Source organism: Ursus arctos, unplaced genomic scaffold (genome assembly GCF_023065955.2).
Source record: "Ursus arctos isolate Adak ecotype North America unplaced genomic scaffold, UrsArc2.0 scaffold_2, whole genome shotgun sequence".
Taxonomy (NCBI): domain Eukaryota; kingdom Metazoa; phylum Chordata; class Mammalia; order Carnivora; family Ursidae; genus Ursus; species Ursus arctos.
The window spans coordinates 83,187,870-83,210,771 of record NW_026622874.1 but is presented as its reverse complement, the minus strand read 5'-3'; the positions used below and the strand labels follow the sequence as shown (position 1 = coordinate 83,210,771).

The following is a 22,902-nucleotide window of genomic DNA, read 5'->3' as shown; positions in this document are numbered from 1 at the left end:
GGAGAGTTAGCTCAAGTGTCACCTCTCTTTACAGAACTCCCTTATCTCTCAGGTAGATAGCTTCTTCCCTGCTGTGCTCCCAAAGAAGGGCCTTATACAGACTCTCATCACCATAAGTTAGCATATTTCTGTCCTCCAAACTGGAGCTTCCCAAGAGTATGGCCTGTGTCTTTTCTGTGCTCCATTTGTGTTTGTGTTTGATGGATGGAGAGATGGAGGAATGGGTGGAGGATAAGTGGATGGATGGATGAGTGGAAGAATGGATGAGTGGACGATGTGGGGGATGAATGGCTGGATGGGTGAATGGATATAGATGGATGGGAGGAAAATTAGAGGGCTGAAGGATGGATGGATGGATGGATGGATGGATGGATGGATGGATGGATAGATTGTGGGTGGGTGAATGGGTGGGTGGGTGGATGGATGGACGGATAGGTGGGTGGGTGGATGGATAGATGGGTAGAAGGTTGATGGATGGGTGGGTGGGTGGATGGGTAGATGGGTGGATGGACAGGTGACATATGGAAGAATAGGCTCTCCTTTGGGAAGTGGTAGACCCTGAATTCCATTTGCTGGCTTCTCTCTCATTCCCAGTGCCTCCTCCTTTAGGCCTCCTCCTGGATCTGACCAGTGTGAGGTGTCTGAGTACCTGTCCTATATCCAAACCCCTCCCTTGAGGCTCTGGTTCCTCCCATTTTCTGCATTCCCCAGCCCCACCCAGACTCTGGGCTCACCTGCTCAAGGTGATATTGGTGCTTTGGTCCCGCTCCTGAGACAGGACGTGGAAAATCCAATCCTGGAATCCAAGAAGGCAGCTGAAAAACATGGCACCTGCAGCACCCCCTCCTAATCCTGGGCTCTGCTACCAGCTGGGGACAGACCACAGCCCTGAAGCTTCCCGAAGCCCCCGGGACTGACCGTGTGTTGGCACAGAGAGGAGGAAGGTAATAGTGCACACTGGGTGCTGCTGTGGGGAGAAGGCACTCTGGGCTCCAGGCACTTCCCCCAGAGGCCCAGCCATCCTGTGCCGGGTCTTTCCCACCTCTGGCCCTTGCATGTGCTCTTCCTCTGCCCAGACCCTCTCCCCAGCCCTGCCCAGGCTGGCTCAGCTCATCCTGCAGCTTTCACTCAGATGTCCCCTCTGCAAGGAGGTCTTTTCTGACCACTCTGTCTAGAGTGGTTTTCCCTGGTTACTCTCCACTCATCCTACCATTATCACACTTTAAAATGATCTAACTTCTGTATATTGTCTGTCTCCCCCACTAGAATGTAAGCTCCCCAAGAGCAAAGGGCTGTGCCTGTCTCCTTCACTGCTGTGTCCCCAGCATAGCGCCTTGGGAGACACGGGTGGAGGGACAAACAGACTGCAGACCTGTGCCCAGACCTGTCCCCCAGCCCAAAGGTGGGTGGCCAGGAGCTTGGCTACTCCACCACCTCACCTCAGAGGCCTCAGAAGGCCAGTCGGCCATGGAGATGGTCATCTTGTACTGGGTGTCACTGGAAGAGAGATGACAGCTCTGTGGCTGTCGCTGTCGCTGCCAGCACCACCCCCCACCCCTGCCCCCCAAGTGTCTGTGCCCCCACCCCTGCCCCCCAGTCTCTACACCCTTCACCCCTGCTCTCCAGTCCCCATGCCCCCATCCCCCTACCCCTGCCCCCCCGAGTTTCTGTGCCCCTCTAGTCCCCCCGAGTCCCCACTCCCCCCACCCCTGCCCCTCAAGTCTCCTTGCCTCCCCACCCCTGCCCCCAGTCTCATTGCCCCCCACTTACTTGCAGGACTCCTTGCACATGTTGATGCAGGTCTCCCTCTGGGCCACGCTCATGCTCAGGTGTGAGTAACAGTAGGCTGAACGGGACGGGGGTGGGAGGGAGAGGGGGAGAGACTTGGAGACGGGGTTTCTAGATGTTTTCCTCTCTCCCTTTGAGCCTCAGGCTGCCCCCTGCCCTCCTGGCCATGGCCCCCCAAGGCTGGTGGTTCGGTGGGTGGGGGCGCTGTCTCTGTCCCACCTCTCCTGCCATGGAGGGTCATCCCTTCCCACCCTGCCCCCCACGTCCAGCCATTTCGCCCCAGTCTGGCCTGGGGGAGCCTTGCCCCAAACATCCTAGATTCAGCAGGATGAGAGCAGCTTTCCTTCTGTCATCTCCCCTCAGGGCCGACGGGCAGGGTGATGGGGTCATGCATGAAGGGATGGGTGGTCGAAAGGGATAGTTTTCTTGGCTACATATTTCATTGTTTTTACGAGGTGATGGGACTCTCTCTGCTTCCGACAACATCCATCATGTTTGGACGCCGGGGCTCCTCCTCCTGTGGCTTCAGGCCTCAGACTCTTGGAGGCCACCTCAGTCTCCCTTCCCACCCAGCACCCCACAGGGAGACCCTGTTAGCTTACACACACACACGGACACGCATGCTGAGGCTCCTACGTGTAGCATTGTGGGTGCATGCAGACACACACATATGTGGGCACACGAGCCAGGATGCACAGATGCAAACACTGGAAGCAATCCATGCCCATGTGTGAACACAAGTGCAGACTCGGTCCCAGTGCTCCTGTGCATTAAGACACGAACATACAAATGCCCTCTCCCGTGCGCGCACACACACACACACACACACACACACACAAGTGCCCTCGTCAGCAGCTGCATGCCAAGCTCACACATGGGCAGGCATTTACGTGGCACACATACACAGGAGGGAGGGGAGCCTGGGGGAGGAGGGGAGCTGCGGACTGCGGAGGCTCAGGCCTGACCACATCCCCGGCCCTGCTGAGGACATGGAGCTGTGCCCCGGGCTTTGCAGTCAGAGCCCCAGCTAGCCGGGGCACCAGTGCCCACCCGGGATCCACGCTCACCCCAGTCTGGGAACTCCCGGTTGTTGCAGTATCTCTCCCCATGGGGCAGCGGGTACAGGTAGTGGCCACAGCTGCAGTTCTGGATCATGTGCTCTTGGAAGCAGGAGCGAATACAGGCCTGTAGTAGGAGGGCAGGAGAAGACGGCTGTGACTTCCATGCCCCAGCCCAGCTCCAGGGGTAGGGGTCTGGGGGGAGGTAATGCCGAGGCCCAGGGAGCTGGGGAGTCAGGGGAGGGGTCCCTCCTGCTAAGGAGCTGCGCCTCCTGACACCCACAGCCAGGGTGTGGCTGTCCTTCTCAGTCCCTGGTCCCCGTGGAGGGACTTCCGCCAGACCCAGCTCTCTGAAGATGGCCCTGCCACCTTGCAGGGGCCCTACACAGGATGTGGGGAGGGCTGGCTTGGTCCAAATACTACAGCCACTCTTCGATAGTTCTCATTAACAGGGCTGGCAGTTCTCATTAATGGGTCAGGGTGTAGGGTGCACAGGTCAGCTGGACAGAGTGGCAGGAGGGTGGGCACAGGGGGGAGGGTCGGATTTCTAGGAACGGAGACAAAAGGGAAGCCCACACCATGCTCAGGGCTCACAGGCACAGAGGCGGGCCCTAGACTTCCCCCTCGTCGTGCCTCAGTTGCCATATCTGCAAAGGCCTCCTGGGCTGGGGAAGAAGTGTCAGCCAGGGGTCGTTTGTCACCTGCGCGGAGGCTTTAGACAGTCCTCTCCACTGCGGCTGGGTCTTGGGACGGGCCCCCCGGGCTGCCCTGGAGGTCATGGTAAGAGGGAAGCCCCAGTTGCAGCAAGGGGGTTCGAGGCCGGATACAAAGAGGGACTTCTCAGGTAAGTTGATGAGGCCTTTGTACTGGGGACTATACACCCCGATTTCCTCATTCCTAGTAATATTATCTACATCTTAGCATCATTGTGAGGATTAAATGAATCAGTGTATGTAAAGCACCTGCAACGGTGCCTGCCTAGCACATAATGAGCCTGCTCCTCTCCGTATATTAGTACTTAAATAAGTTAATAATAATAACATGCTATTATTAGTATATTAATAAATGCTATTATTGCCCCTTGAGGTGTAGACAGGATCGAAGGATGATATAACACGTGCCAGCCCTTAGCACAGCATCTCTCCCACACAAGGGTTCTTTTTGGGAGACCCCAGAGTGAGATCCAAGGGCATAGCTGCCGAGCGGGGATGCGCAGTGGCCGGCCCCAGGCCCTGGTGGGCATCCATGCATGGGACTGGCTCTATAGCTCCAAAGGCCACAAAACCCACAAACCACCCTGCGGTCACCCACAAAAATCCAGTACAGCCAGTCCTGCCAGGATCAGTTCCACCAGAGCCCTGAGGCCTTGGGCCTGGTAGATGTGGACTGCCAGGGTCTCCAGTTCCCGAGGCCCGCACTGTCTTCCTACCTGGATAGAGTAAGTCGTGTTGTAGTCGCTGTAGAGGTTTTGCACGGGAACGTCGGAGCCGTTCATGGTGCACTGGCTGTAGGGCTCTCCCTTGCGCTCCAGCTTGTCCTGTGTCCAGAGAGGTTGCTCCTGGAGGCCCTGGTCCCCCCTAGGAAGCCCCTTTGTACCTCCCTCCCAGCAAGCACAGGGGTTAGTGGGGATGCCATAGGCCCCAGTAGGTGTCAGAGTGTGCCCTTCTTTCCCCCACAGCATGGTGGCCCTGCTGGAGGTTCCAGCCAGAAGACGAGGTGGGAATGGACCACGAGGGAGGGCCAGGTCAGCCCTGGGTAGGTGGGCTTCCACCCTTAGCCCCCTCAGGCTGCCCTTGGGCTGCGGCCATACCACCAGCACCCCGATGGATGTCTCTGTCCCTGACATGGCGTAGATGCCCTCATCTTTGATGAAGGGGTAGGACCTCTGCTCGTGGAGCAGCAGCCGGGCACCAGCCGTGGACGTGAGGAAGGGCACATAGTCTTCCTGGCCTATGTCCAGGATCAGCTTCAGGCCTGTGGGAAGGTGGGGCCAAGGGCTGCCTGAATTCGTTCCCGCTTATCCACCTGTCCAGGCCCTCTCCCCACCCAGCCAAGGAGACCTCTAGGGCCCACCCAGGAAGCTGGCTCCACCTTGAGAAAATTGAGACTTCTTGCCTTCTCCAAGGCCCCCTTCCTAGCCCAAGCCACCCTGTATTCCCCAGCCCCAAAATTGCTTTTCCATGTGGCAGGGGTGCAGGACTGCCCCACCCAAATCACATGGGTCCTCACTCTCTTCATTCAATCTTTGCTGGCTTCCATGCTCCTTCCTGCTGCTGGGCCTTCGCAAATGCTGTTCCCTCAAGAATGCTATTCCCCTACTCTGGAATTATGTGACTGCCTTCACCCCTCACCTAGAACCTCCTGCTGTTCCTTCCAGAAGCCTTTCCTGACTACCAAGACTAGGTCTCCTAGCTCTGGAAATTTTCTCCCAAGTACGTGCCTCACTTATATGACTCTTATTGTCTGTCTTCCTTCCCCACTGGGTGGTTTCCTTCTTGAAGGCAGAGACTAGACCCTGTATCTTATGTACCATAGGGCTATGCTGAGTGGCTAGGACAACAGGCTGGCATCGATCAGGCACCCGCTATGTGCTGAGTGCTGGGCCAAGTGCTTTATTATACATGATCTCACTGGTGCTCACGAGAGCAAAGGTATTATTATAATCCCCATTTTACAGGTGAGCAAACAGGCACAGAGAGGTGGAAGGACTTATCCAGGGTCACCCAGCAAGGAAGGAGCATTGTCGGGGTTCTAACACAGGCAGCTGAGCTCCTTGGTCCTAATCATCTGCCCCTGTGAAGTGAGTTCACTGGCACCTCTGTGATACACGGTGATCTCAGGGGCACAGGGGCTGGGTGAGGGGCGGTCAGCATCCTCTCTGGGCCTCTCTTGACTAATAGCCCTGAGACTTAGAATGACAGCCTGCCTCCTGGAGGCTGGGAAGGTCAGAAGCTGATGGGGAAGTGGAGGAAGGATCTCCGAAGCCATCCGAGGCCACCATGAGTCTTTCCCCAGAGATAGGCCAACACAGTGGCCTCTGTCATCAACCGCTTCCAGCTTCTGTTTACTCCTTCACCCCCTCTCTGTCTCGCTCAAGAACCATGTTGCAATGAGGCTCAGTAAGAGTATGAGCTCTGCCACAGGTCAGCTATGTGCTCTTGGGGAAGTTCTTTAAGCCTTCCAAGAATATTTGGCATATACTGAGCACGTATGACTTGCTAACCACGGTGCTAAGCGGGTGATGGAATTATGTCACAGTGATCCGTGAGGAGTACGTGATAGGCTGTCTTAGGCTCCCGTATACTGTCTTTGAACGGGGAAACCAAGGCTTCCGGAAGTTCAGTCTTGAGCTCAGGCTCACCGGGGGGTCTGTGGTGGAGCTGGGGTTTCCCCCCGGGCCCAGGAGCTTGGGCTTCGATCCCTGAGCTGTACTGCTTCTGAATCCTCACCTTGCTCAGCAGCATAATGGGAGCACTGGTCCCTAGCCCAGGTGTTTACGGGAGCTCTGGAAGGGTGCTAGAGGAGATTTTCAACTTCTAACATTCATGGGCCCTGCTTCTGGGCTCCCAGAGAAACTGTAGTTTAATATTTACCACGGTCAAAATGACTCCGTCAAAACCTCAGAGGCTCTATTTCCACCCCGAGCAGCACACACTGTACATCTCCTTTGTTAAAACAAATAACCAAAAAGGAGCATTCCAAACATAAGGAAAAAACAAACAAACCCTGGTTCCTATAAAATTAAAGTCATACAGCCCTGCACGTACTAAAAACATAAGATAAAGTCTGTAACTTTCCAGAACGGCCTTGGTCATGATGATTTGTAATCCTTTCTGTAAAAACCATACATAATCCTGCTCCAAACATTCCATTCCTGGAGCACTTTCTTCCTTGTGAAGACTGTGTATCCCCAGCAGCTCTCCTAACTTGGGCTCAAATAAAACTCTTCCTTTCTTTTTAAATTTTTAAGAGGGGTCGTTCATTTTGCAGGGACAATGGAATGGCTCCCCGCACACAGACCCAACAGTGGCCGCCCCTCCTTGGGCCACCTCCTGTCTAACCCCAGACCTGCCCCCCCACAGCTCATGGTTACCGGGTCTTTTAGCCCCACGTGGTGGGGATTTCAAGCCCCATGGCTCTGGCCCCAGGATGAACCGAGACTTACCGAACTCAGCTCCAGGGTTGGCCGAAGGGAGTGCCTTCTCTGTCATGCCCCAGTTGAAGATGTAGCAGTTGCCATAATCCGGTTGGAAGATGGATGTGAAGTTCCTAAAAGAAACACCATCAGCCAGAGAGCAGGCCCACCCCAGCCGGTGCCTCCCTGACAGACTGCTGTCCAGGACGCAGGGTGGAGGGGAGCCACAGAACCCAGCCAGGTGCACTGGGCAAGCCAGGAACACACACAGAGAGGGAAGTGGCTGACATGGCAGGTCAGAGAGGGGATGAATCAGGAGAGGGTCCCCCCAGAGGCCGAGGAAAGACACAGCTTTATAACAAGGAGTGTGGGACCCTATGCAGGGTCCTCTCTTATGTCCTGTAAATGTTTCCTAAGGAAATAAGTTAACCACCACAAGAAATGCTTCCATAAAGATGCTCGTGATGGGAGCAATGGTATCCTGTAGTTTCAAAGAATTCAGTTTAAAAAAGGACTTTTTTGGATATGGAACATTTCAAACACAAAAAAGTCAAGACAGTGAACTCCACCACCAGCTTCAAGAATCATCACGGCAGGGCCACTACGAATGCTTCATCTCTACCCGGTCCCATCTCCCTTCCATGTTATTCTCCAGCAAATCTCAGACTTCATGATTTTGTTTGTAAACATTTCCAGGTGTATCTTGAAAAGTAAGAACTCTTTTTTAAATACTGCTATTACCATGTTAAACATAACTAACAAGAATTTCTTAATATTGTTAAATATTCAGTTCAAAGTTCTAACCGTCTCTTACATTTACAATTTATTTGTTTAAATTGGGATCCAAATGAGGTTAATATGTGATTGGTTGATAGGTCTTCCAAGTTTCTTCTAATCTATGGCTCCCTCCATCTGACTTTGTTTTTTTTCTTGTCATATAGCTGTTAAAACAGTTCTGGTTTGACCCAGCTAATCCTTGGAGAGGCACTGAATTGATCAACATTTCGCACCCCGGATGAATGAATGGCTTTGGGCAACACCCACTGGTGGTGGCCAATGCTGCTTGTCTCCTGATGGAAAACCACAGGCTGCCGAGGAGGTGGCTTTGCTAATAAAACATAAAAATCCTCCCCGAACAGGACCAAGCATCTGTCTGTAACCAGCATTTACAGGAAATACTGGAGACAGAGGAACAGGTTCAAAGACACCAAAGAAAAGTCATCCTGCAAAATCCAGACCTTGGGGAATGCAACAGAATAAACACCCCAGTTCCTTCAACAAACACCCCGTGAGAGAGGAAAGGGGAGACAACCTACAGATGAACAGAAACTTTAAAGACTTGGGTCGCAATCACAACATGCTGCCTTTAATTGGATCCTGATTCACACACGCATACGAGCAAAAAGGTAGGACATGAATGAGTATGGACATGATTGGAATTAGTTGATGGTATTGAAGAATTATTGTTAATTTTTTTTTAGGTGGAATAATGGCATTGCGGTTTGGTTTTTTTTTTAAAAAAAGTCTTTCTCTCTTGAGGATACATTCTGAGCTCTTTACAGGTGAAAGACCCTGGAGTCTGGGCTTTGCTTGCAGTATGGACAGAGGGGAAGAGAGTCGTGGCTGTGGGATTGGGATGGCACGTCCACGGGAGCTCATCGTGCTCTATTCTGCCTATAGGTGTGTCCTCGGGTCTCTGTAAGGAATAGCTTTACAAAGTCTTCGCATGGTTTTATTTTGTTTTTCTTGTTTTATTAAAAACATAAAGGAAGGGGGCTGAGTGCAGAAACACCCACTGAAATGCAATATTGTCTTCTAAACCCTGGATTTCGAAACATTGACCATGCAACTTTTAGGGGCCCACCTGGTGCTGCATAGTTCTGCGTACATTCTCTCATTTGGTCCTCAGAGGAACCCGGCGAGGTCAGTTGTTATTTGCCCCAATGTTGAGATTAGGAAGCCATTCCCTCCACCTTTGCCCCCCATTCCCCTGCATTGGCAGAATGAGGTGGATCCCTGGGGGGCAGGCTGTGACATCCAAGCTGGGAGCTGACCCTGGGCAGATATGAGTGGCTTACTCCATGTCTGGCTTTCGGTGTCCTCAATAATGAAAGGGAAATCAGGAAGAAATCACATTTCTTCACCAGTGTTTACTGAGGCAGGTGCTGGGTGGGGGACAACTGAGGTGAACAAGAGAGTCCTGCCCTGGATATTCACCGTGTGGCAGCGGGACCTGGTGTGGTGAGGCACGCGGAGCAGCGTTCTGTCAATGCTCCCCTTCCAGAATGTGCCTCTGGCTTGTCTACCTCTCTCCGTCACTGAGGATCCCCCTGTAACAGGGTTCAAGCCACCAGTGCCCGGCCCTGCGTACTTCCTGAAGGGGCCTCTACTTCCCCTCTGCACAGTGGTAAGGGCGATGGTTTGAACTGTGATTCCAGGGTACACCCCTGCTCGAACCCTCCAGAGGCTCCTTGCTGCTCACAGAAGAAAATGCAAACGCCCTACGTTGCTCTTCTCCCCCTTGTCTGTTACACTCCAGCAGCACTCCGAGATGTTTCCAAATTCAAGGCCCCTGGGTGCCCGGAATATTCTCTGACCAGCTGGCCAAGTAAGGGGCTTCTCCTCATCCTTCAGGATTCACCTGCTGTGAGACCCCCCCCCCCTCACCCCTGCACTCTGCAGGCAAAATCACTTCCCTACCCGGTTACTTGATCAGTTCTGCCTGCTTATTCCCTGATAGCATGTGTCAAAATCGGAAATTATCTTCCTTAGTTAACTGCTTGCTTATCAGCTGCCTGCTGCTTTAGAAGGTAAGCCGAGGGAGGGCCGCTGTCTGTCTTGAGGAAGGAAGCATTTAGAGGCTAAGATCCCACGCCTGGGAGCCAGCCTGCCTAGATTCTAATTTCGGCTTTGTCACTGAGTAGCTGGTGAGCTTGGGCTCTCTGAGCCTGGCCGGGCCCCACCTGTAACGTCGGGATGGTAAGAGCACCTGCCCTACAGGACGACAGGACGAAGGCGACGGTTGGATGGCGAGCATATTGAAATACTCAGCAAGTGCTGGCAGCCACGCTCCCCATGCTGTCCTCTGAGCCTGGCCCGCAGTAGACAGACACTCAGTAAATATTTGTTGGGTAAATTATAATATGTGATAAGTGGATCAACAGAGATAAGCTTGGAGGAGTGACACCTCATTCTCCCAGAGGTGTGTGTGGGGGGGAGTGTGGGTCATGGAAGAGTTCTTGAAGGAGGGGAGGCCTGAGCTGAGACTTTTAAGGGTGGCTAAGAGGCAGGCGAGCAGCCTAGGGGCCAGAAAGGAGAAAGGGCACAGGAGGCCGGGAGCACAGTGCAGGCAAAGGCCCGGAGGGAAGAAATAGCTCTGGGCGGGTGCTCGGGAGTCTACATCCGTGGAGAATCAGGGCTGTGGCCAGAGCAGGGCAAACCAGCTAAAGCCGGGCACTGTTCTGGAGGGAGAGACCCCGCCCCAGGCATATGGGGACACACTGTTCCCAAGAAACCTTCTCGGACATCTGCAGCCCAGCAGGAGGAGGCCGTTCAGGGCGCGGCCCGATCCTCTCCTGCCCAGGGCTGTGCTCTCTCTCTGTCTTGCGTGTGTGCCAACTGTTTGCTTGTTGATCACGCTCTTTACCTGGAGAGGCTGCTCCCAGCACCCGCCGACTCTTGCTCCAGAGCCAGGCATTTTCCCAAAGCACCTTCCCCAGATGGGCGTAAGGCCTCTGGCCCAAGACCGGCGCAAACCTCTGGAAAAGACAGGCAGAGCATCCTGGCAGGAAGCAGTATAACAGCGGTGGTACTGTGTGGCAGGGGTCGGGAAAGGCTTCCCAGGGAGGAAGCTAGCGAGCCGGTCCCTGAAGCAATAATAATAAGCTGCTGCTGGCTTATATGTGCCTAGATCTTGGTTTCTAAATCCCATTCTCCAATAAAAGGAACCAGAGCTCCTCAGAGAAACGGCTGCTTCTAAGGCTGGGGCATCTTACAGTGCCAGAAAGTAAAGAAGTAGTCAAAAAAAAAAGAGAGAGAGAGAGAGAGATGGGGATGTGTCCAAGAGACACAGGAGCCCCACATGAGGAGCTGCTACTGGCCAAAGCTGGAAGAATTTGAGTAAGAAAATAAATAACGTGGGATGGGGTTACAACACAAATATACACAAGCTGGTGCTGGTATAAATGACTGAGTAACATGAACGAACAGAGAAAAGGGAACTCTTCCCCACATAATTCTAAATGGTCTATATTCCTGTCTCCAGGACATCAGGGCTCAACTTCGCGACTTGTTCCGCAAGGAAGGGAAGGCAGGCATCTTGCAATAAAGAGGCCTGCCCCCCTCAGTCCCTTAACCAAGTGAGGAAGGTCAACATGCTGGGTGGTGTCCCTCCCGACATATGCTGTGATGAGGAGGACACCTCACCTTTGTGCCATTCTTCCCCCAAATCCATCTTATATGTATAAGCCCAAATCAAGGACTTTCTGTAACACACCATCTATGTCCTTCCATCCCCACAATAGCCCTATGAGGCCATGTCACAATCCCCATTTTCCAGATGAGAATACTGAGGCCCAGAGAGGACAAGAAGCGTGACCCACGCAGAGCTGGCATTCAAATCCAGGATGTTTGTCATCAGGGTCCAAATGTGGCTTCTTTTTTTCCTAATTACAGTGGCTGTTTCTTGAGCATGTGCCACATTTGAGGGAGAGAGGATGGAGCCAGAAGGACAGTGAGGAAGCGGGGACATAGTGTTTGGAGCCTGGCGTCGGGAGGGCAGAGAGAGGCACGTGTCCTCTGGCACCGCGTCTGACGCTGACTCAGGGAAGCAGGTGACAAAGAACAGGCTTGGGAAAGGTGGGTGGGGAGGGAAGATGATGATCTGGTTTTCTGATGGCCCAGACTGCCAGCTCTGCCACTCACTAGCTGTGTGACCTCAGAGACGTTGCTTAACCTCTCTGGGCCTTGGTTGCATCCTGTGAAATGCAGTGACATAAGAGTACCTTTCTCATGGGCTTGCGGCCAGGGTTAAATTAATTTTATACCTGTGAAGTACTAATCTGACACACCAGCAGGGCTCAATAAATGTTAGCATTATTATTGAATAATGAGTTCCTGATCAAATGTGGGTTTAATGACAATAATAACTATTATTTATTGAGGCCAGCACTACTGTCACATATCACCTCATCCAATACTCAAAATAGCCCCGCAGAGTAGGCATGTTATTACCCCATTTCACAGAAGAGGAAAACCGAGGCCCATTGAGGTTAAACTTGTTTAGGGTCACGCGGCTTGTAAGATAGAGCAAGGATTTGAACCCAGTGGTCTAACCTTGACCCCCTCACTATAGTTACTGCCCAGCCACAGCCACACCACAGAAGTGGCATGGCCGATGCTGGGTGTTTTGCCTGCCCCAGAGCCATCTGTTGCCCCTTCTCTGCTAACAGCTCCTCTGCTTCTCTTTAGGGGACCACTCATTCCTCACTCTCAGTCCCGGTGACCCAGTGGGACCTGCTTTGTGGAGGGTGCCAGCGTGGGAGCTGCCCACGATGAAGCCATGCTCTGTGCACAACACTGATCTTGCAACACCAGGACCCCGCTCAAGGCCCAGGGACCTGACGGTAGATCCCCGCAGACCCTAACAGACCCCTCCCCTTTCCCACCTCACCCACCGCCCAAGGCTCTTCTCACTGAGCAGATGGGCCCCATGCTTGAAGGCAGAGTCTGACCTCTCTCTCTAGTGAGAAGGCAAAGGTGACCGTGCGGATGCGACACGCCAGTCCACCGGCTACCTGCAGCCTTCTGGGAGGGCTGCCAGGAGTGGCGGGCCAGGGGTGCGCTGAGCAAAGGCCACTGGCTGAGAGTGAGGGGTTGGCATGCAGCCAGCAGCCAGCCACGCCAATGCCATGGGCTGGACGCGTCCTGTCAGCAGGAGCACCGGCCTGTACTCTTCCGCCTGCGGGCCACACCTTTCCAGTTCACACCACACGGCGGGGTGTGCACCTCTGCCGGCTCAGGGGGCCCTGGATTCCCTGAAACTGCCTGCAGAATGCCTGCCGCTGTGCCTTTGGGGGGACAGAGGGTCCCCGTGGCGTTAAGCAGACTCAGTAGAGCTTCCTGAAGGCTCATGGGTAGAGAGAGCGCAGGGCTCAGGCACCGTCCCCTGGAGGGTGACACCGGAAGCCTGTTACTCATGAGAAGTGGCAGGACCCCGTGGACATCTCCAGGGCCCCAAAGTGCGAGACCGTGGAGCCCCGGACTAACAGGATGCCAGCACATGTGGGCCCTGCACACCCAGAGCTCTGGCCACGAGTCCTGGAGGCCCTGCGGCCGGAGCAGCTTTGCCTGGGCCCAGCTTCCAGGCCGTGGTCCTGCGCCAGAGACGCTAGGGCCCGGGGCTGGGTGTGACAGCAGCAAGGGTGGTGAAGGGGTGGGGGAGAGGCTGGCGACCTGTCGTAAGAGCTGCACAGGCTTTTGGGGTGAACGTTATTCTCACTCTGCCATCCTCTCAACCTTGGGGGTTGTCAGGGATGCCAGAGAACGCTCCCTTCTAAGCTCTGAGCTGAGCCAACTCAGCTCTCCTCCCGGGAAGCCGAGGCGGTGGACGGTCCGGGATGAGAACCAGGGCCGGAGGTGCCGGGGTGCCCGCCCAGACCCCTCAGCCACTGGGTGTTGGAGGCGAACAGCTCACAGCTGCCCCCTCTGCAGCCCCCTTGCCTGGGAAGTGAGGGGACCTCAGCCCATCCTCCTAGGGTGGCCCATGGCCCGTGAGGCACTGATGCTGCAGGGACAAAAGGCTGGCCCCTCAGGAGGACAATCCTGTGGTGTGGCTGATGCTCCCGATGCCCCAGGGATCATGCCTAGACGTCGCCAGAGACCACGGCCTCATTGAGCTCTTTCCTCCTTCCTCATCCCGCTTTCCTTTACAGACGTGTCCTAAAGTGATTCCCTCGTTTGTCATGGGCCCTCCACACATCCCTTCTCAGGCTCTGCCTCCAGGAAATCTGCCTGGAGACACCGAGGCACAGGTCTGTGGCGGCTCAGGGCTGTGACGGTGGGGGTGGGGGGCAGGCCAGGCTGGCCCGGAGCGGCTCTCACCTGTAGCTGCAGGGCTCGGGCCCAAACAGGCAGGCCAGGATCAGCCGCTCGGCGGGGTAGCCCATCTCCACCAGTTCGTGAGTGGGCACCTGAGAGAAGATGTTGGTGGCCTGCAGGAGGTACCACTCTGTCACGGCCTGGGTGGCGCTGGTGAAGTTCCGGAAAGTGCACACGGTCCCGTTGAGGCTGCACTGCGGAGGCCGAGAGGGGTTCTGGTGGGCGCAGGACATGCTGGCAGGGCCCCCTGCCACCGTCCCCAAGGGCCAGCTGCCCTTCCCTGGGCTGCACCTCGGTGCGGTGGAGAATGTGTTCACACTCACGCTTGCAGGGCTCAGGGGCTGTCCCCTCATACACGGCTGCTCGGTCACAAGGTCTCACACACGGTCGCTGGCCACCCCTGTACTAGCCTTATGCATGAGCAAATACACACACGCACACACGTACACATAGACATGCCCACTTCCTGACATCCACAGCCATACGATGTCATGGTCACAGCCACACACACTCATATCCAGACCTTCTTCCCCGCCCACATACCTAGCTGATCCATATTCATGCTCCTGTGGCCACACAGACAGACAGACGCACCCGGACCCTCCAACTTCCCTGACTCCTTTGCTGGCCTCCTCACAGACTTCCAGAGGCAGCTCCCTGGAGGCTGTGTGGACCATGAAGGACTCAAGGCTCAAGGCTCCCTCCCCCTCAGCAGGGGAAGGACCTGGGCCTTGTCAGCCTCGCCCCTGTGAGGGGTGCAGGGCCCCCCTCCACTTTACCACAGCCGGCCTACCACGATGCCCAGGTCACCATGCAGACAGCCCTACCGCAGCCCTGGGAATCTGGCCTCAGCCACTCTGCCTCTTTCAGCCCTCTAGTGGGCCTTCCTTCTGGAACCCAGGAGGCCGGGAGGAGCTTCTCCACATTCTGAGACTGCCCTCCCCAGGGCCGGCCTGGGGCACTGTCCTCAGGCCCATTTCTGGAGTTCTCTTCCTCTCTCCTTAGGGAGATGACGATAACACTTAACACTCACTCTGTCCCAGGCTCTGTTCTGAGGATTTTCTATTACTGCATTCGATTTGTACAGTAATCCTACTCCATCATCATGAGGAAACTGAGGCCAGCAGACCCTCCTCTCCACTACACACGCATGCACCCGAATACACACACACACACACACACACACACACACACACACACAGCATGCACCGGGCATGCACACACACCCACACAGCATGCACCGAGTGTGTGCACACACACACCCATGCAGCATGCACCGCGCGTGCACACACAGGGCCTGACCCCGAGAGCTGGGACAGCCAGCGGGAACAAGCCTGCTTCACAGGTGAGGAGCCGGACACAGGAAGCCGGGTAACTGCACCAAAAACCAGTAGGGCACTGGGTCAGAGCTGGCACGGGGCCTCTGGAGCCTCAGACTGTTTGCTGGTTTTGCGGAGACATAGGGGGAGCCCTGACTCAGTGGAAGTCAGGGGCTTCCTCCTGGGGAGTGTATGGCCGCAGCCCGGGTCCCCAGCCAAGGGTAACCATCCAAATCTAGGGAGGCTGTTAACTATACAGATTTCTAGGCCTGTTCAGCTTCCCCAGGAGTGGGGGCCAGGGATCTGTAAGTTAGGGAGCTCCCTAGACTTAGAGGCACAGACAAGGAAGCCTCTTCCCACTGGCCGGCTGGCGGGCATCCCAGCATCCTGGTGCAGGGCAGTTATGCTCTGGCATCAGATGGCATTGCACACCTGTGGGTTTTCACCTGCCTGATATTTATGCCCCTCGTCTTTTGATAGTAACACTAAATTCCTTCTTCAGGAAAGCACCCTTTCCGCCCTCACTGGGTCCACGTGGTATAGACTGACATCACCCCAGCTCTAGGACACATGACCGAGGACTGGCCAATCATGAGAGCCCATTCTCCAGTGCACGGTGATTGGCTGAGAGGTGAGCATGTGACCCAGGACTTTTGCTGGGGCTATGGGAGAACAGGAGTTCTGTTTCTCAGGGGAGAGTGCTGAGCTGATGGGGTGTATGTCTGGCATAGCCAAGACCCTCTGACCCTCTGCTTGGAGAGAGGCTACCAGAGAGTGAGGTCAACTGGGAGAAAAACTGAACAAAAATAGAGAGCGGTAGAGTCCTGATGAGAACATTTGAATGCCTGGATCCAGCCATACCTGAACCCATTCTACCCCTGGAGTTCTCAGTATATGAGCCAGTGAATTCCTTGTTTTGCTTAAGCTAGTGTGACCTGGGTCACTGGCATCCAATAGTGTCTTGACTAATGGACCAGCTCTTTCTATTTAAAAAAGAAAGCTTTCTAAACAGACAAAATGGGCACTGGCTTCCAGCCTGCCTTTCCCCCCAGCAAGACCCAGATTATTAAAGGAAAGGAACTCCCATCAGCCTCCCTGGGTAGGGCCCATTGCTCGATGCCTGCCTGGAGCCCACTTACTAGTCTCATGGCCACTTTGCACCCCTGGGCAGTGCAGGTCCTTCCTGGAGCTGGGCTGCTGCTTGCTGAGCCATTGTGGACGTCCCCAAAGAGATCAAGGACCACCGGGTGGTGTGGGTTCCGCTCATCAATCAGAACCAGCGGCGTGTCGTTCCAGATGGTGAAGTTCAGAGTCCTTGTGGCATTGCTGTAGCTCTGCTCTGGAGCCAGGATTCTCTCCAGGACCGCTTCCATGAGCTCATCCAGATCCTGCAGCAAATGCTTGACTTTGGAATACCTGGGTGGGGAGGGGGCCAGTCAGGGGGGCAAGGGCAGCTGAGGGGCAGAGGGCAGGCGCAGTCGGGGACACCCCTCCCTGCCCCAGCGTGGCTGCCAGCCACCACGTGCGAGGAGAGTGTTCCGCCCAAGCCCCTCTCTACCCACCCACCCAGGCATCCATGCCTCCTTCCACCTACCCACTCACTTCTTTATCCACCGAGTATGCAGTGAGCGCCTACTAAGTGCTGGACACTGTGCAAAGCACAGAGGATATAATAGTGAACAAGACACGTGGGCTCCCTATCCTTATGAAGTTCATATTGTAATGAGGAAGACTCTTAACAGCTCCCGGTTCCAACTCTCCAATAGCGACTTTGGGAACAGGAGCTAGTTTCAGGAGGGAGAAGGTGGGTGGGAGTGTGGGGCTGGGCTCCAGCAGCTTCTCTCAGCCCCTGGAGGCCCCCGTATTGGAAATGGTGACTGGTCAGTCTGGCAGAAATGTGTCCATACCAAGGAGTGTCCCCACCAGGCCCTGTACCCCCGTCGCTCCGGACCTGATTTATCCAAGGCCCTGCCACACAGGACGGTCACCAGGGCCATGTGCATCAGCTCTGGCTGGAGGACAGCCTACAGGAGTGAGTGTCAAAGCCAGGCCACAGACCCATGTCCTGGTACAAAGGGGTAGAGCGGCCCGAGCTGATGTTGGCTTCAGCTGTGGACACCTCCTGTCCCCAGACCATGAAACCAGCCACCTGTGTGTACGCAGCAAGAGGAGGGCTCAGGGAGGGCGGTGGGCTGTGGGGTGGGGGCCGCTAGGATAGCCCAGATCTCCACAGCTGCTGTCAAGCGAGGTGGGTCATGGCCTGCAGTCTGGGTTCGAATCCTGGGATGCTACTTGCTATCCGTGTGACCTTGGGGCAAGTTACCGTCTCCGAGGCTCTGTTCTCTCATCTACAAGATGGGGGGATTAAACTATTTACCCTGGAGGGCTGTCGGGAGGATTCAGTGAGGTAAGGTGGCCACAGTAGCAAGAACTGTGCCTGGCCAGGGTGATGTACTGTGATGACTACGGGTTCTCTGGAGCCCGATAACTAGAAAGAAGGGACTTTCTGATCCCTGGAAATATAATCAGGAAGTATGAATTCCCTTCCAGGACTTTCTTTTGGACAAGAATGTTCCCTGTGACTCACCCACACCGGCCCTCCCTGCAGTTCCTTGAAAGCACCAGACTCTGTCTCGTCCCCTCGTCACAGGGCCTCAGCAGCTGTCCTGCACTTGGGCCACTCTGCATCCCGCCTAGCTCTCTTCTGCTCATGCCTTGGGGTGTTCTCCTCTAACCCCCTGCCTCTCCTCAACTCTGGCTAGGTCGGGTCCCCAACGTGTCCCTTTCAGGGGCCGTGCCATTATGTGGTTGAACGGTGGCAATTCTGGAGTCAGATCAGGTCTGGGTTCCGATGCCACAGTTGTTCGCTGTGTGTCTCTGGGCAAGTTCCTCACTTATCTGAATCTCCATAAATTGGAGTTAATACAGTCGTGCCCACCCCTAGGGTGGTTGTGTGGATTAGAATTACGTAAATTAACCGAAAAGCACTCCACATACTGCCTGGCAGTTCATCAGCACTTGATGTACCATTCCTATATATTTTTTTATCATCATGATTATAATTAATTCAAACTTACAACTCCGTGATCAAGAGTTTCATGCTCTAGACTGAGCCAGCTGGGCGTCCCTAGTCCTCTTTAAGCCTAAGAAGTTTATGAATTGTGAATGGTACTTGCTACAAAGGGATGATGCAAACAGGGAAAGAAAGAGAGAAGGAGAAAAAAGAGGGAAGGGGAGGAAGGAAGGAAAGAAAAGGAATACGGAGAGAAGGGAAGGAAGGAGAGAGTGAAGGGGAGAAGGAGGGAGAGCGACAAAAAAGGGGGAGGCAGGAAGGGGGAGAGAAGGAGGGAGGGAAAGATGGGGCAGGAAGGGAGAGGGGGGATGGAGGGAGGGAGGGGCAGGGAAAGAGGGAGGGAGGGAGTGTAGGAGAGGTGAGAGGAAGTGGGGGGAGTTAGGAAGGGGGTGGGAGAGAGGGAGGGAGGCAGGGAGAGCCAGCCTAGCACTCCAGGGACCACCTACTGGAAAGGGCTGGCATTGCAGATGGTGACAGCGGGGAAGTCCATGGTCTTGAAGCCGACGGAGAGGGACACGCTGACCTCCCAGCTCAAGTAGGTCTTGATGAAGACGCTCCACTGCCAGCAGACCAGGGAGGTGAAGAGCAGCGTGATCAGGAACCACATGGCCTTCTTCTTGGGCCCCTCGCAGATGATGCGCTTGGGGCCATGGGTGTTGGTGTTGTTACAGTACCACACCAGCAGCTCCTTGTACGTGTAGCCCGGGCCCTTCTGCAGCCGGTGCAGGCACTTTACCAGGTACTTCTTCATGTGCATCGTGGCGCCTGTGCGGAGACACCCGCAAGTCAGATCCAGCACCGGTCCTGGTCCTGCTGCTCATCCTTCCCTCCCCTGCTTGCTCCCTGCTCCTTTCCCTTCCTCCCCCCCACTTTCCTAGCCCTCCCTCCCCTCCCGTCCCTCCCTGCTTCTCCCCCTTCTCTCCCTGTCCTCCTTCCCCATCCCTTCCTTCCATCCTTCCCTCCCTCTCCCCCTTCTCTCCCTCCTTCCCTTCCTGCCATCTATCCTCCACCCATCCAACCAACCAAAAAGCATTTACTGAATGCCTACTGTATGCCAGCTACTGAATTAGTCCCTCTGGACTCAATGATGGGCAAAACAAACAAGGGTTCTGCGCTCTGGGAATTTTTAGCCTAGTGGACAATTTCCTTAAATTCTCAACTCCTTAGGTATTCCATCTGTAGAATGGGGATCACTGTACCTCAGTTACAGAATTGCTGAGAGGGTGAAACGAGGTGATGTGCAAACATGCTAAACACAGTGCCTAGCTCAGACTACATGCCCACTACGTCAGCTCCCTTTGTCTAATTTTATTTTATTATTTTTTATCTATTTTATTATTTATTTATTTATTTATTTATTTATTTATTTAAACGATTTTATTTATTTATTTGACAGAGAGAGAGAGACAGCCAGCGAGCGGGAACACAAGCAGGGGGAGTGGGAAAGGAAGAAGCAGGCTCCCAGTGGAGGATGGAGCCGGATGTGGGGCTCGATCCCAGGACTCTGGGATCACGCCCTCAGCTGAAGGCAGATGCTTAACGACTGAGCCACCCAGGTGCCCCTCTATTTTATTTTTAATTAATTTTTTAGAGAGAGAGGGCATGGGGGAGTGGGAGAGAGAATCTCAAGCAGGCTTCAGATCGACGTGGAGCTCGATCTCACAACCCTGAGACCATGACCTGAGCCGAAATCAAGAGTCCAACGCTTAATCGACAGAGCTACCCAGGCGCCCCATCAGGTACCTTTATTACAAGCTATTGGCAGGCGAGACAGATGTTCATCAAATAATCCATCCAAAACGCGTAGTTACGAAACATGGTAGGAAGGGTTGGGACCCTGGGCTCTGAGGTCGCAGAGGCAGTAAAGGGCGGTGGGGAAAAGCCAGGACTCTGGAGCTGAAATGGCTGCTTTGAATCTCAGCCCCGCCACTTTCTAACTGTGTGACTTTGAGCCCATCACTGACCCGGTGCCTCAGTGCCCTGGTCTGTAAGTGGGGATTATAACGCCTCTCTCTCACAGGTTGTTGTGAAGACCGAATGAAAATATGTAGCGTGTGGATGAATGCCTGGCACCCCCCACCCCCACCCCAGTTCTGAGACTCCCCGGAGAAGCTGAGTTAAAGAACACAGAGTTAACTAGGTAAAGAGGAGTGGAGGGGGGCTGGGGGGGGGATGGCAGGAGCAGGGGCTCTGGGTGGGAGGAGGGAGCCTGGAGAGGTGAGCAGGACCTTGTGGGCCATGTTCAGGATTGGGAGGCATGGAGGCATGATGCCGTCCGATCAGCCATCTGGAAAGACATGGGCTGGAAGGGGCGAGGCTGGGTCCAGACGCCTTGGGGGCTAGCTGTGGGTTGTTGAGGAATGTCTCACCCTTCTTTCTGAGACTCTGTTTCTCACCTGCATGAGGAGACAGGGTCCTTTTGAAGAGGAGCCCAGATACGTGTCACAGAGCCTGGCCCATGCTGGCTTCTCGACAGTACCTGTTTCTTCTCCCCTTCTCCTGAGACAGAGAAAGAACTTGCTGCTGGAGCACCCCAGCTCCATCCCGGGAGCCACAGTTGGCCAAAGGCCACCTCCTTCTTGCAGCTGTCCTGACTCCCTGGCTGGAGGGACCCTCACCCTCCTCTCAGGGTGGCTCTGTGTGTCCTCAGGGGAACTGACCCTCCCCCAGTCTCAGTTGGTTTGAGCTGCCAGGTTGACTCAGCCCCTAGTCTGAGGGGTACTCGCATTAACCCCAGCGGGGATTGTTGAGATTCAATTCCGTGACTTTATGCTGGTATAATTGAGGCAGAGACCCCTTTTTTAACAAAGACCCCTAAGCCGGTGGTATTTGGTACCACAAGTAGGGAGACTGCCTGAGAATTAAAGCCAACACAGAGGAAAGCAGGGCCGCAAGATGGAGAGAGTGATTTCTGACAACCTTGAACACCTGGATCCAGCCACTTCCTGAAGCCATTTATTCCTGGACTCAGCAGATACAAGAACCAATACATTTTCTTTCTTTCTTATGCTGATGCAAATTGGGTGTCTGTCATTTGCAACCATTGGAATCTGAACAAAGAAAGAAATTCACCTCATTCTACTCTGTGTCATACCTACTTCGGCCTATGGCCTCTCATTCCTAAGAGATCATAAGCCCTCTGAGAGTAGCAGCTCTGTATTCCTGACAAGCCCAGCACAGTGCCTGGAAACTCCACCGAATGGCCAAATGGATAATGCCAGACCTTCATATCTAAACAGAGATCTTAAACTTGCTCAAGCATGTTCACTGCTGACCTAGTTTTCTGACACAATAATATCTCCCACCTTCCTGGCCAAAGCATTAAAGGCTTTCCCCTCCAATGCCTCTGCTCTCTGATGGAAATCAAGCTCCGTGTGCCTGCTCAGGCCATCATGGCTCTAAGATGGACGTTCACAGATTAACCCAACCCCCATCTTTCCCTAGAGGGCCCATTCCCTACTCTGGGAAAATAAAGTTATAGTGATCATAGTAATAACTACTCTAAGGGCACCATCAAAGTACTACCATGACCGGGAAACTGCAAGGTGGTGCGTCTGTTATTTCATTCTTAGACATTATTATCCACAACTATAAATTTGGGAAGAACTGGGGCTTTGTCTGTCTTTATAGTCTAGCACCCCAAGGCCTAATAGGTGAGCAGCACATGAGACATCAATAAACTGCCACAGAAGAACCAGACAAAGGGCCTTTCTGATGTCTCCCCTTTGCCATTCTCATTTAATCATTCTGGTTCAGCCAAGGAAAAAGTCGGCTTGGTACAGACAGGTCCTAAGCATCTATTTAACCCCTGCTAATTTCCCAGACTAACAATGAGGCCCCAGGCTCAGAATTTACCAGGCAATAGTATCTAGATGGAATTCACATCATTCTGTTTTCACTGGGTTTCTTTTTTTGTAAAGATTTTATTTATTTATTTATTTGAGAGAGAGAGAGAGCACGAGCAGGGGGGGAGGGGCAGAGGGAGAAACAGGCTCCCTGCTCAGCAGGGAGCTGAGCTCAGCTCATTATGTCTTTCAGGTTCATCTGACGCGGGACTCAACCCCAGGATCCCAGGACCCTGAGATCATGACCTGAGCTGAAGGCAGATACTTAACCGACTGGGCCACCCAGGCGCCCTGATGGGGTTTCTTTTTAAGAAGGATCTCCTATTCATGGTAAGAGATACTGGCCTTCGCTTTCCGCTCACAAATACACTTAAGTTAAAAAACAAAACGGGAAATGTGTTTAAGGAAAAAGATCCAGTGAACAATAGTACGCCACGCAGCAAACACTGTGAGAGAAGTAATGAACGACAGAAGTCTGTGGAATATACCGGCTTATCTCCTACCTCGTTTGGTCCTTTGGGCCATTAACCAAGTAAAACTCAATCAGTGCTGCAAACAATTTTATGTTGTTCCCATCAGATTTCAC

At 54.0% G+C, this 22,902-nt stretch overlaps 1 protein-coding gene and 2 long non-coding RNA genes across 4 annotated transcripts in view; 2 read left to right on the top strand and 1 right to left on the bottom strand.

The window, feature by feature from the left end:
* The window catches only part of SCNN1B (sodium channel epithelial 1 subunit beta), a 53,437-nt gene that overhangs the window by 1,838 nt on the left and 28,697 nt on the right, over positions 1 to 22,902 (bottom strand). Inside the window, exons 2-11 of the mRNA XM_026515602.4 lie at positions 18,918 to 19,236; positions 16,538 to 16,814; positions 14,083 to 14,273; positions 7,012 to 7,115; positions 4,657 to 4,820; positions 4,276 to 4,383; positions 2,856 to 2,973; positions 1,771 to 1,846; positions 1,440 to 1,497; positions 735 to 796 (exon numbers count right to left, since the gene is read on the bottom strand). Of these exons, the coding sequence (XP_026371387.1) occupies positions 735 to 796; positions 1,440 to 1,497; positions 1,771 to 1,846; positions 2,856 to 2,973; positions 4,276 to 4,383; positions 4,657 to 4,820; positions 7,012 to 7,115; positions 14,083 to 14,273; positions 16,538 to 16,814; positions 18,918 to 19,228 (1,469 nt within the window). The 5' untranslated portion in view covers positions 19,229 to 19,236. The remainder of the gene's footprint in view (positions 1 to 734; positions 797 to 1,439; positions 1,498 to 1,770; positions 1,847 to 2,855; positions 2,974 to 4,275; positions 4,384 to 4,656; positions 4,821 to 7,011; positions 7,116 to 14,082; positions 14,274 to 16,537; positions 16,815 to 18,917; positions 19,237 to 22,902) is intronic.
* LOC123001973 (uncharacterized) lies at positions 515 to 16,816 on the top strand. 2 transcript variants are annotated; one of them, XR_008960267.1, is made up of 8 exons: positions 515 to 944; positions 7,923 to 8,387; positions 8,544 to 8,661; positions 11,656 to 11,813; positions 12,451 to 12,605; positions 13,914 to 14,012; positions 15,901 to 16,029; positions 16,570 to 16,816. It is a non-coding gene; the product is annotated as an uncharacterized LOC123001973 (long non-coding RNA). The 2 variants fall into 2 exon arrangements; XR_008960268.1 differs by lacking the exon at positions 8,544 to 8,661 and having other exon boundaries at positions 16,575 to 16,816.
* The window catches only part of LOC113267572 (uncharacterized), a 108,329-nt gene continuing 104,333 nt past the window's right edge, over positions 18,907 to 22,902 (top strand). Inside the window, exons 1-3 of the long non-coding RNA XR_008960266.1 lie at positions 18,907 to 20,027; positions 20,492 to 20,611; positions 22,510 to 22,646. This is a non-coding gene — a long non-coding RNA (uncharacterized LOC113267572). The remainder of the gene's footprint in view (positions 20,028 to 20,491; positions 20,612 to 22,509; positions 22,647 to 22,902) is intronic.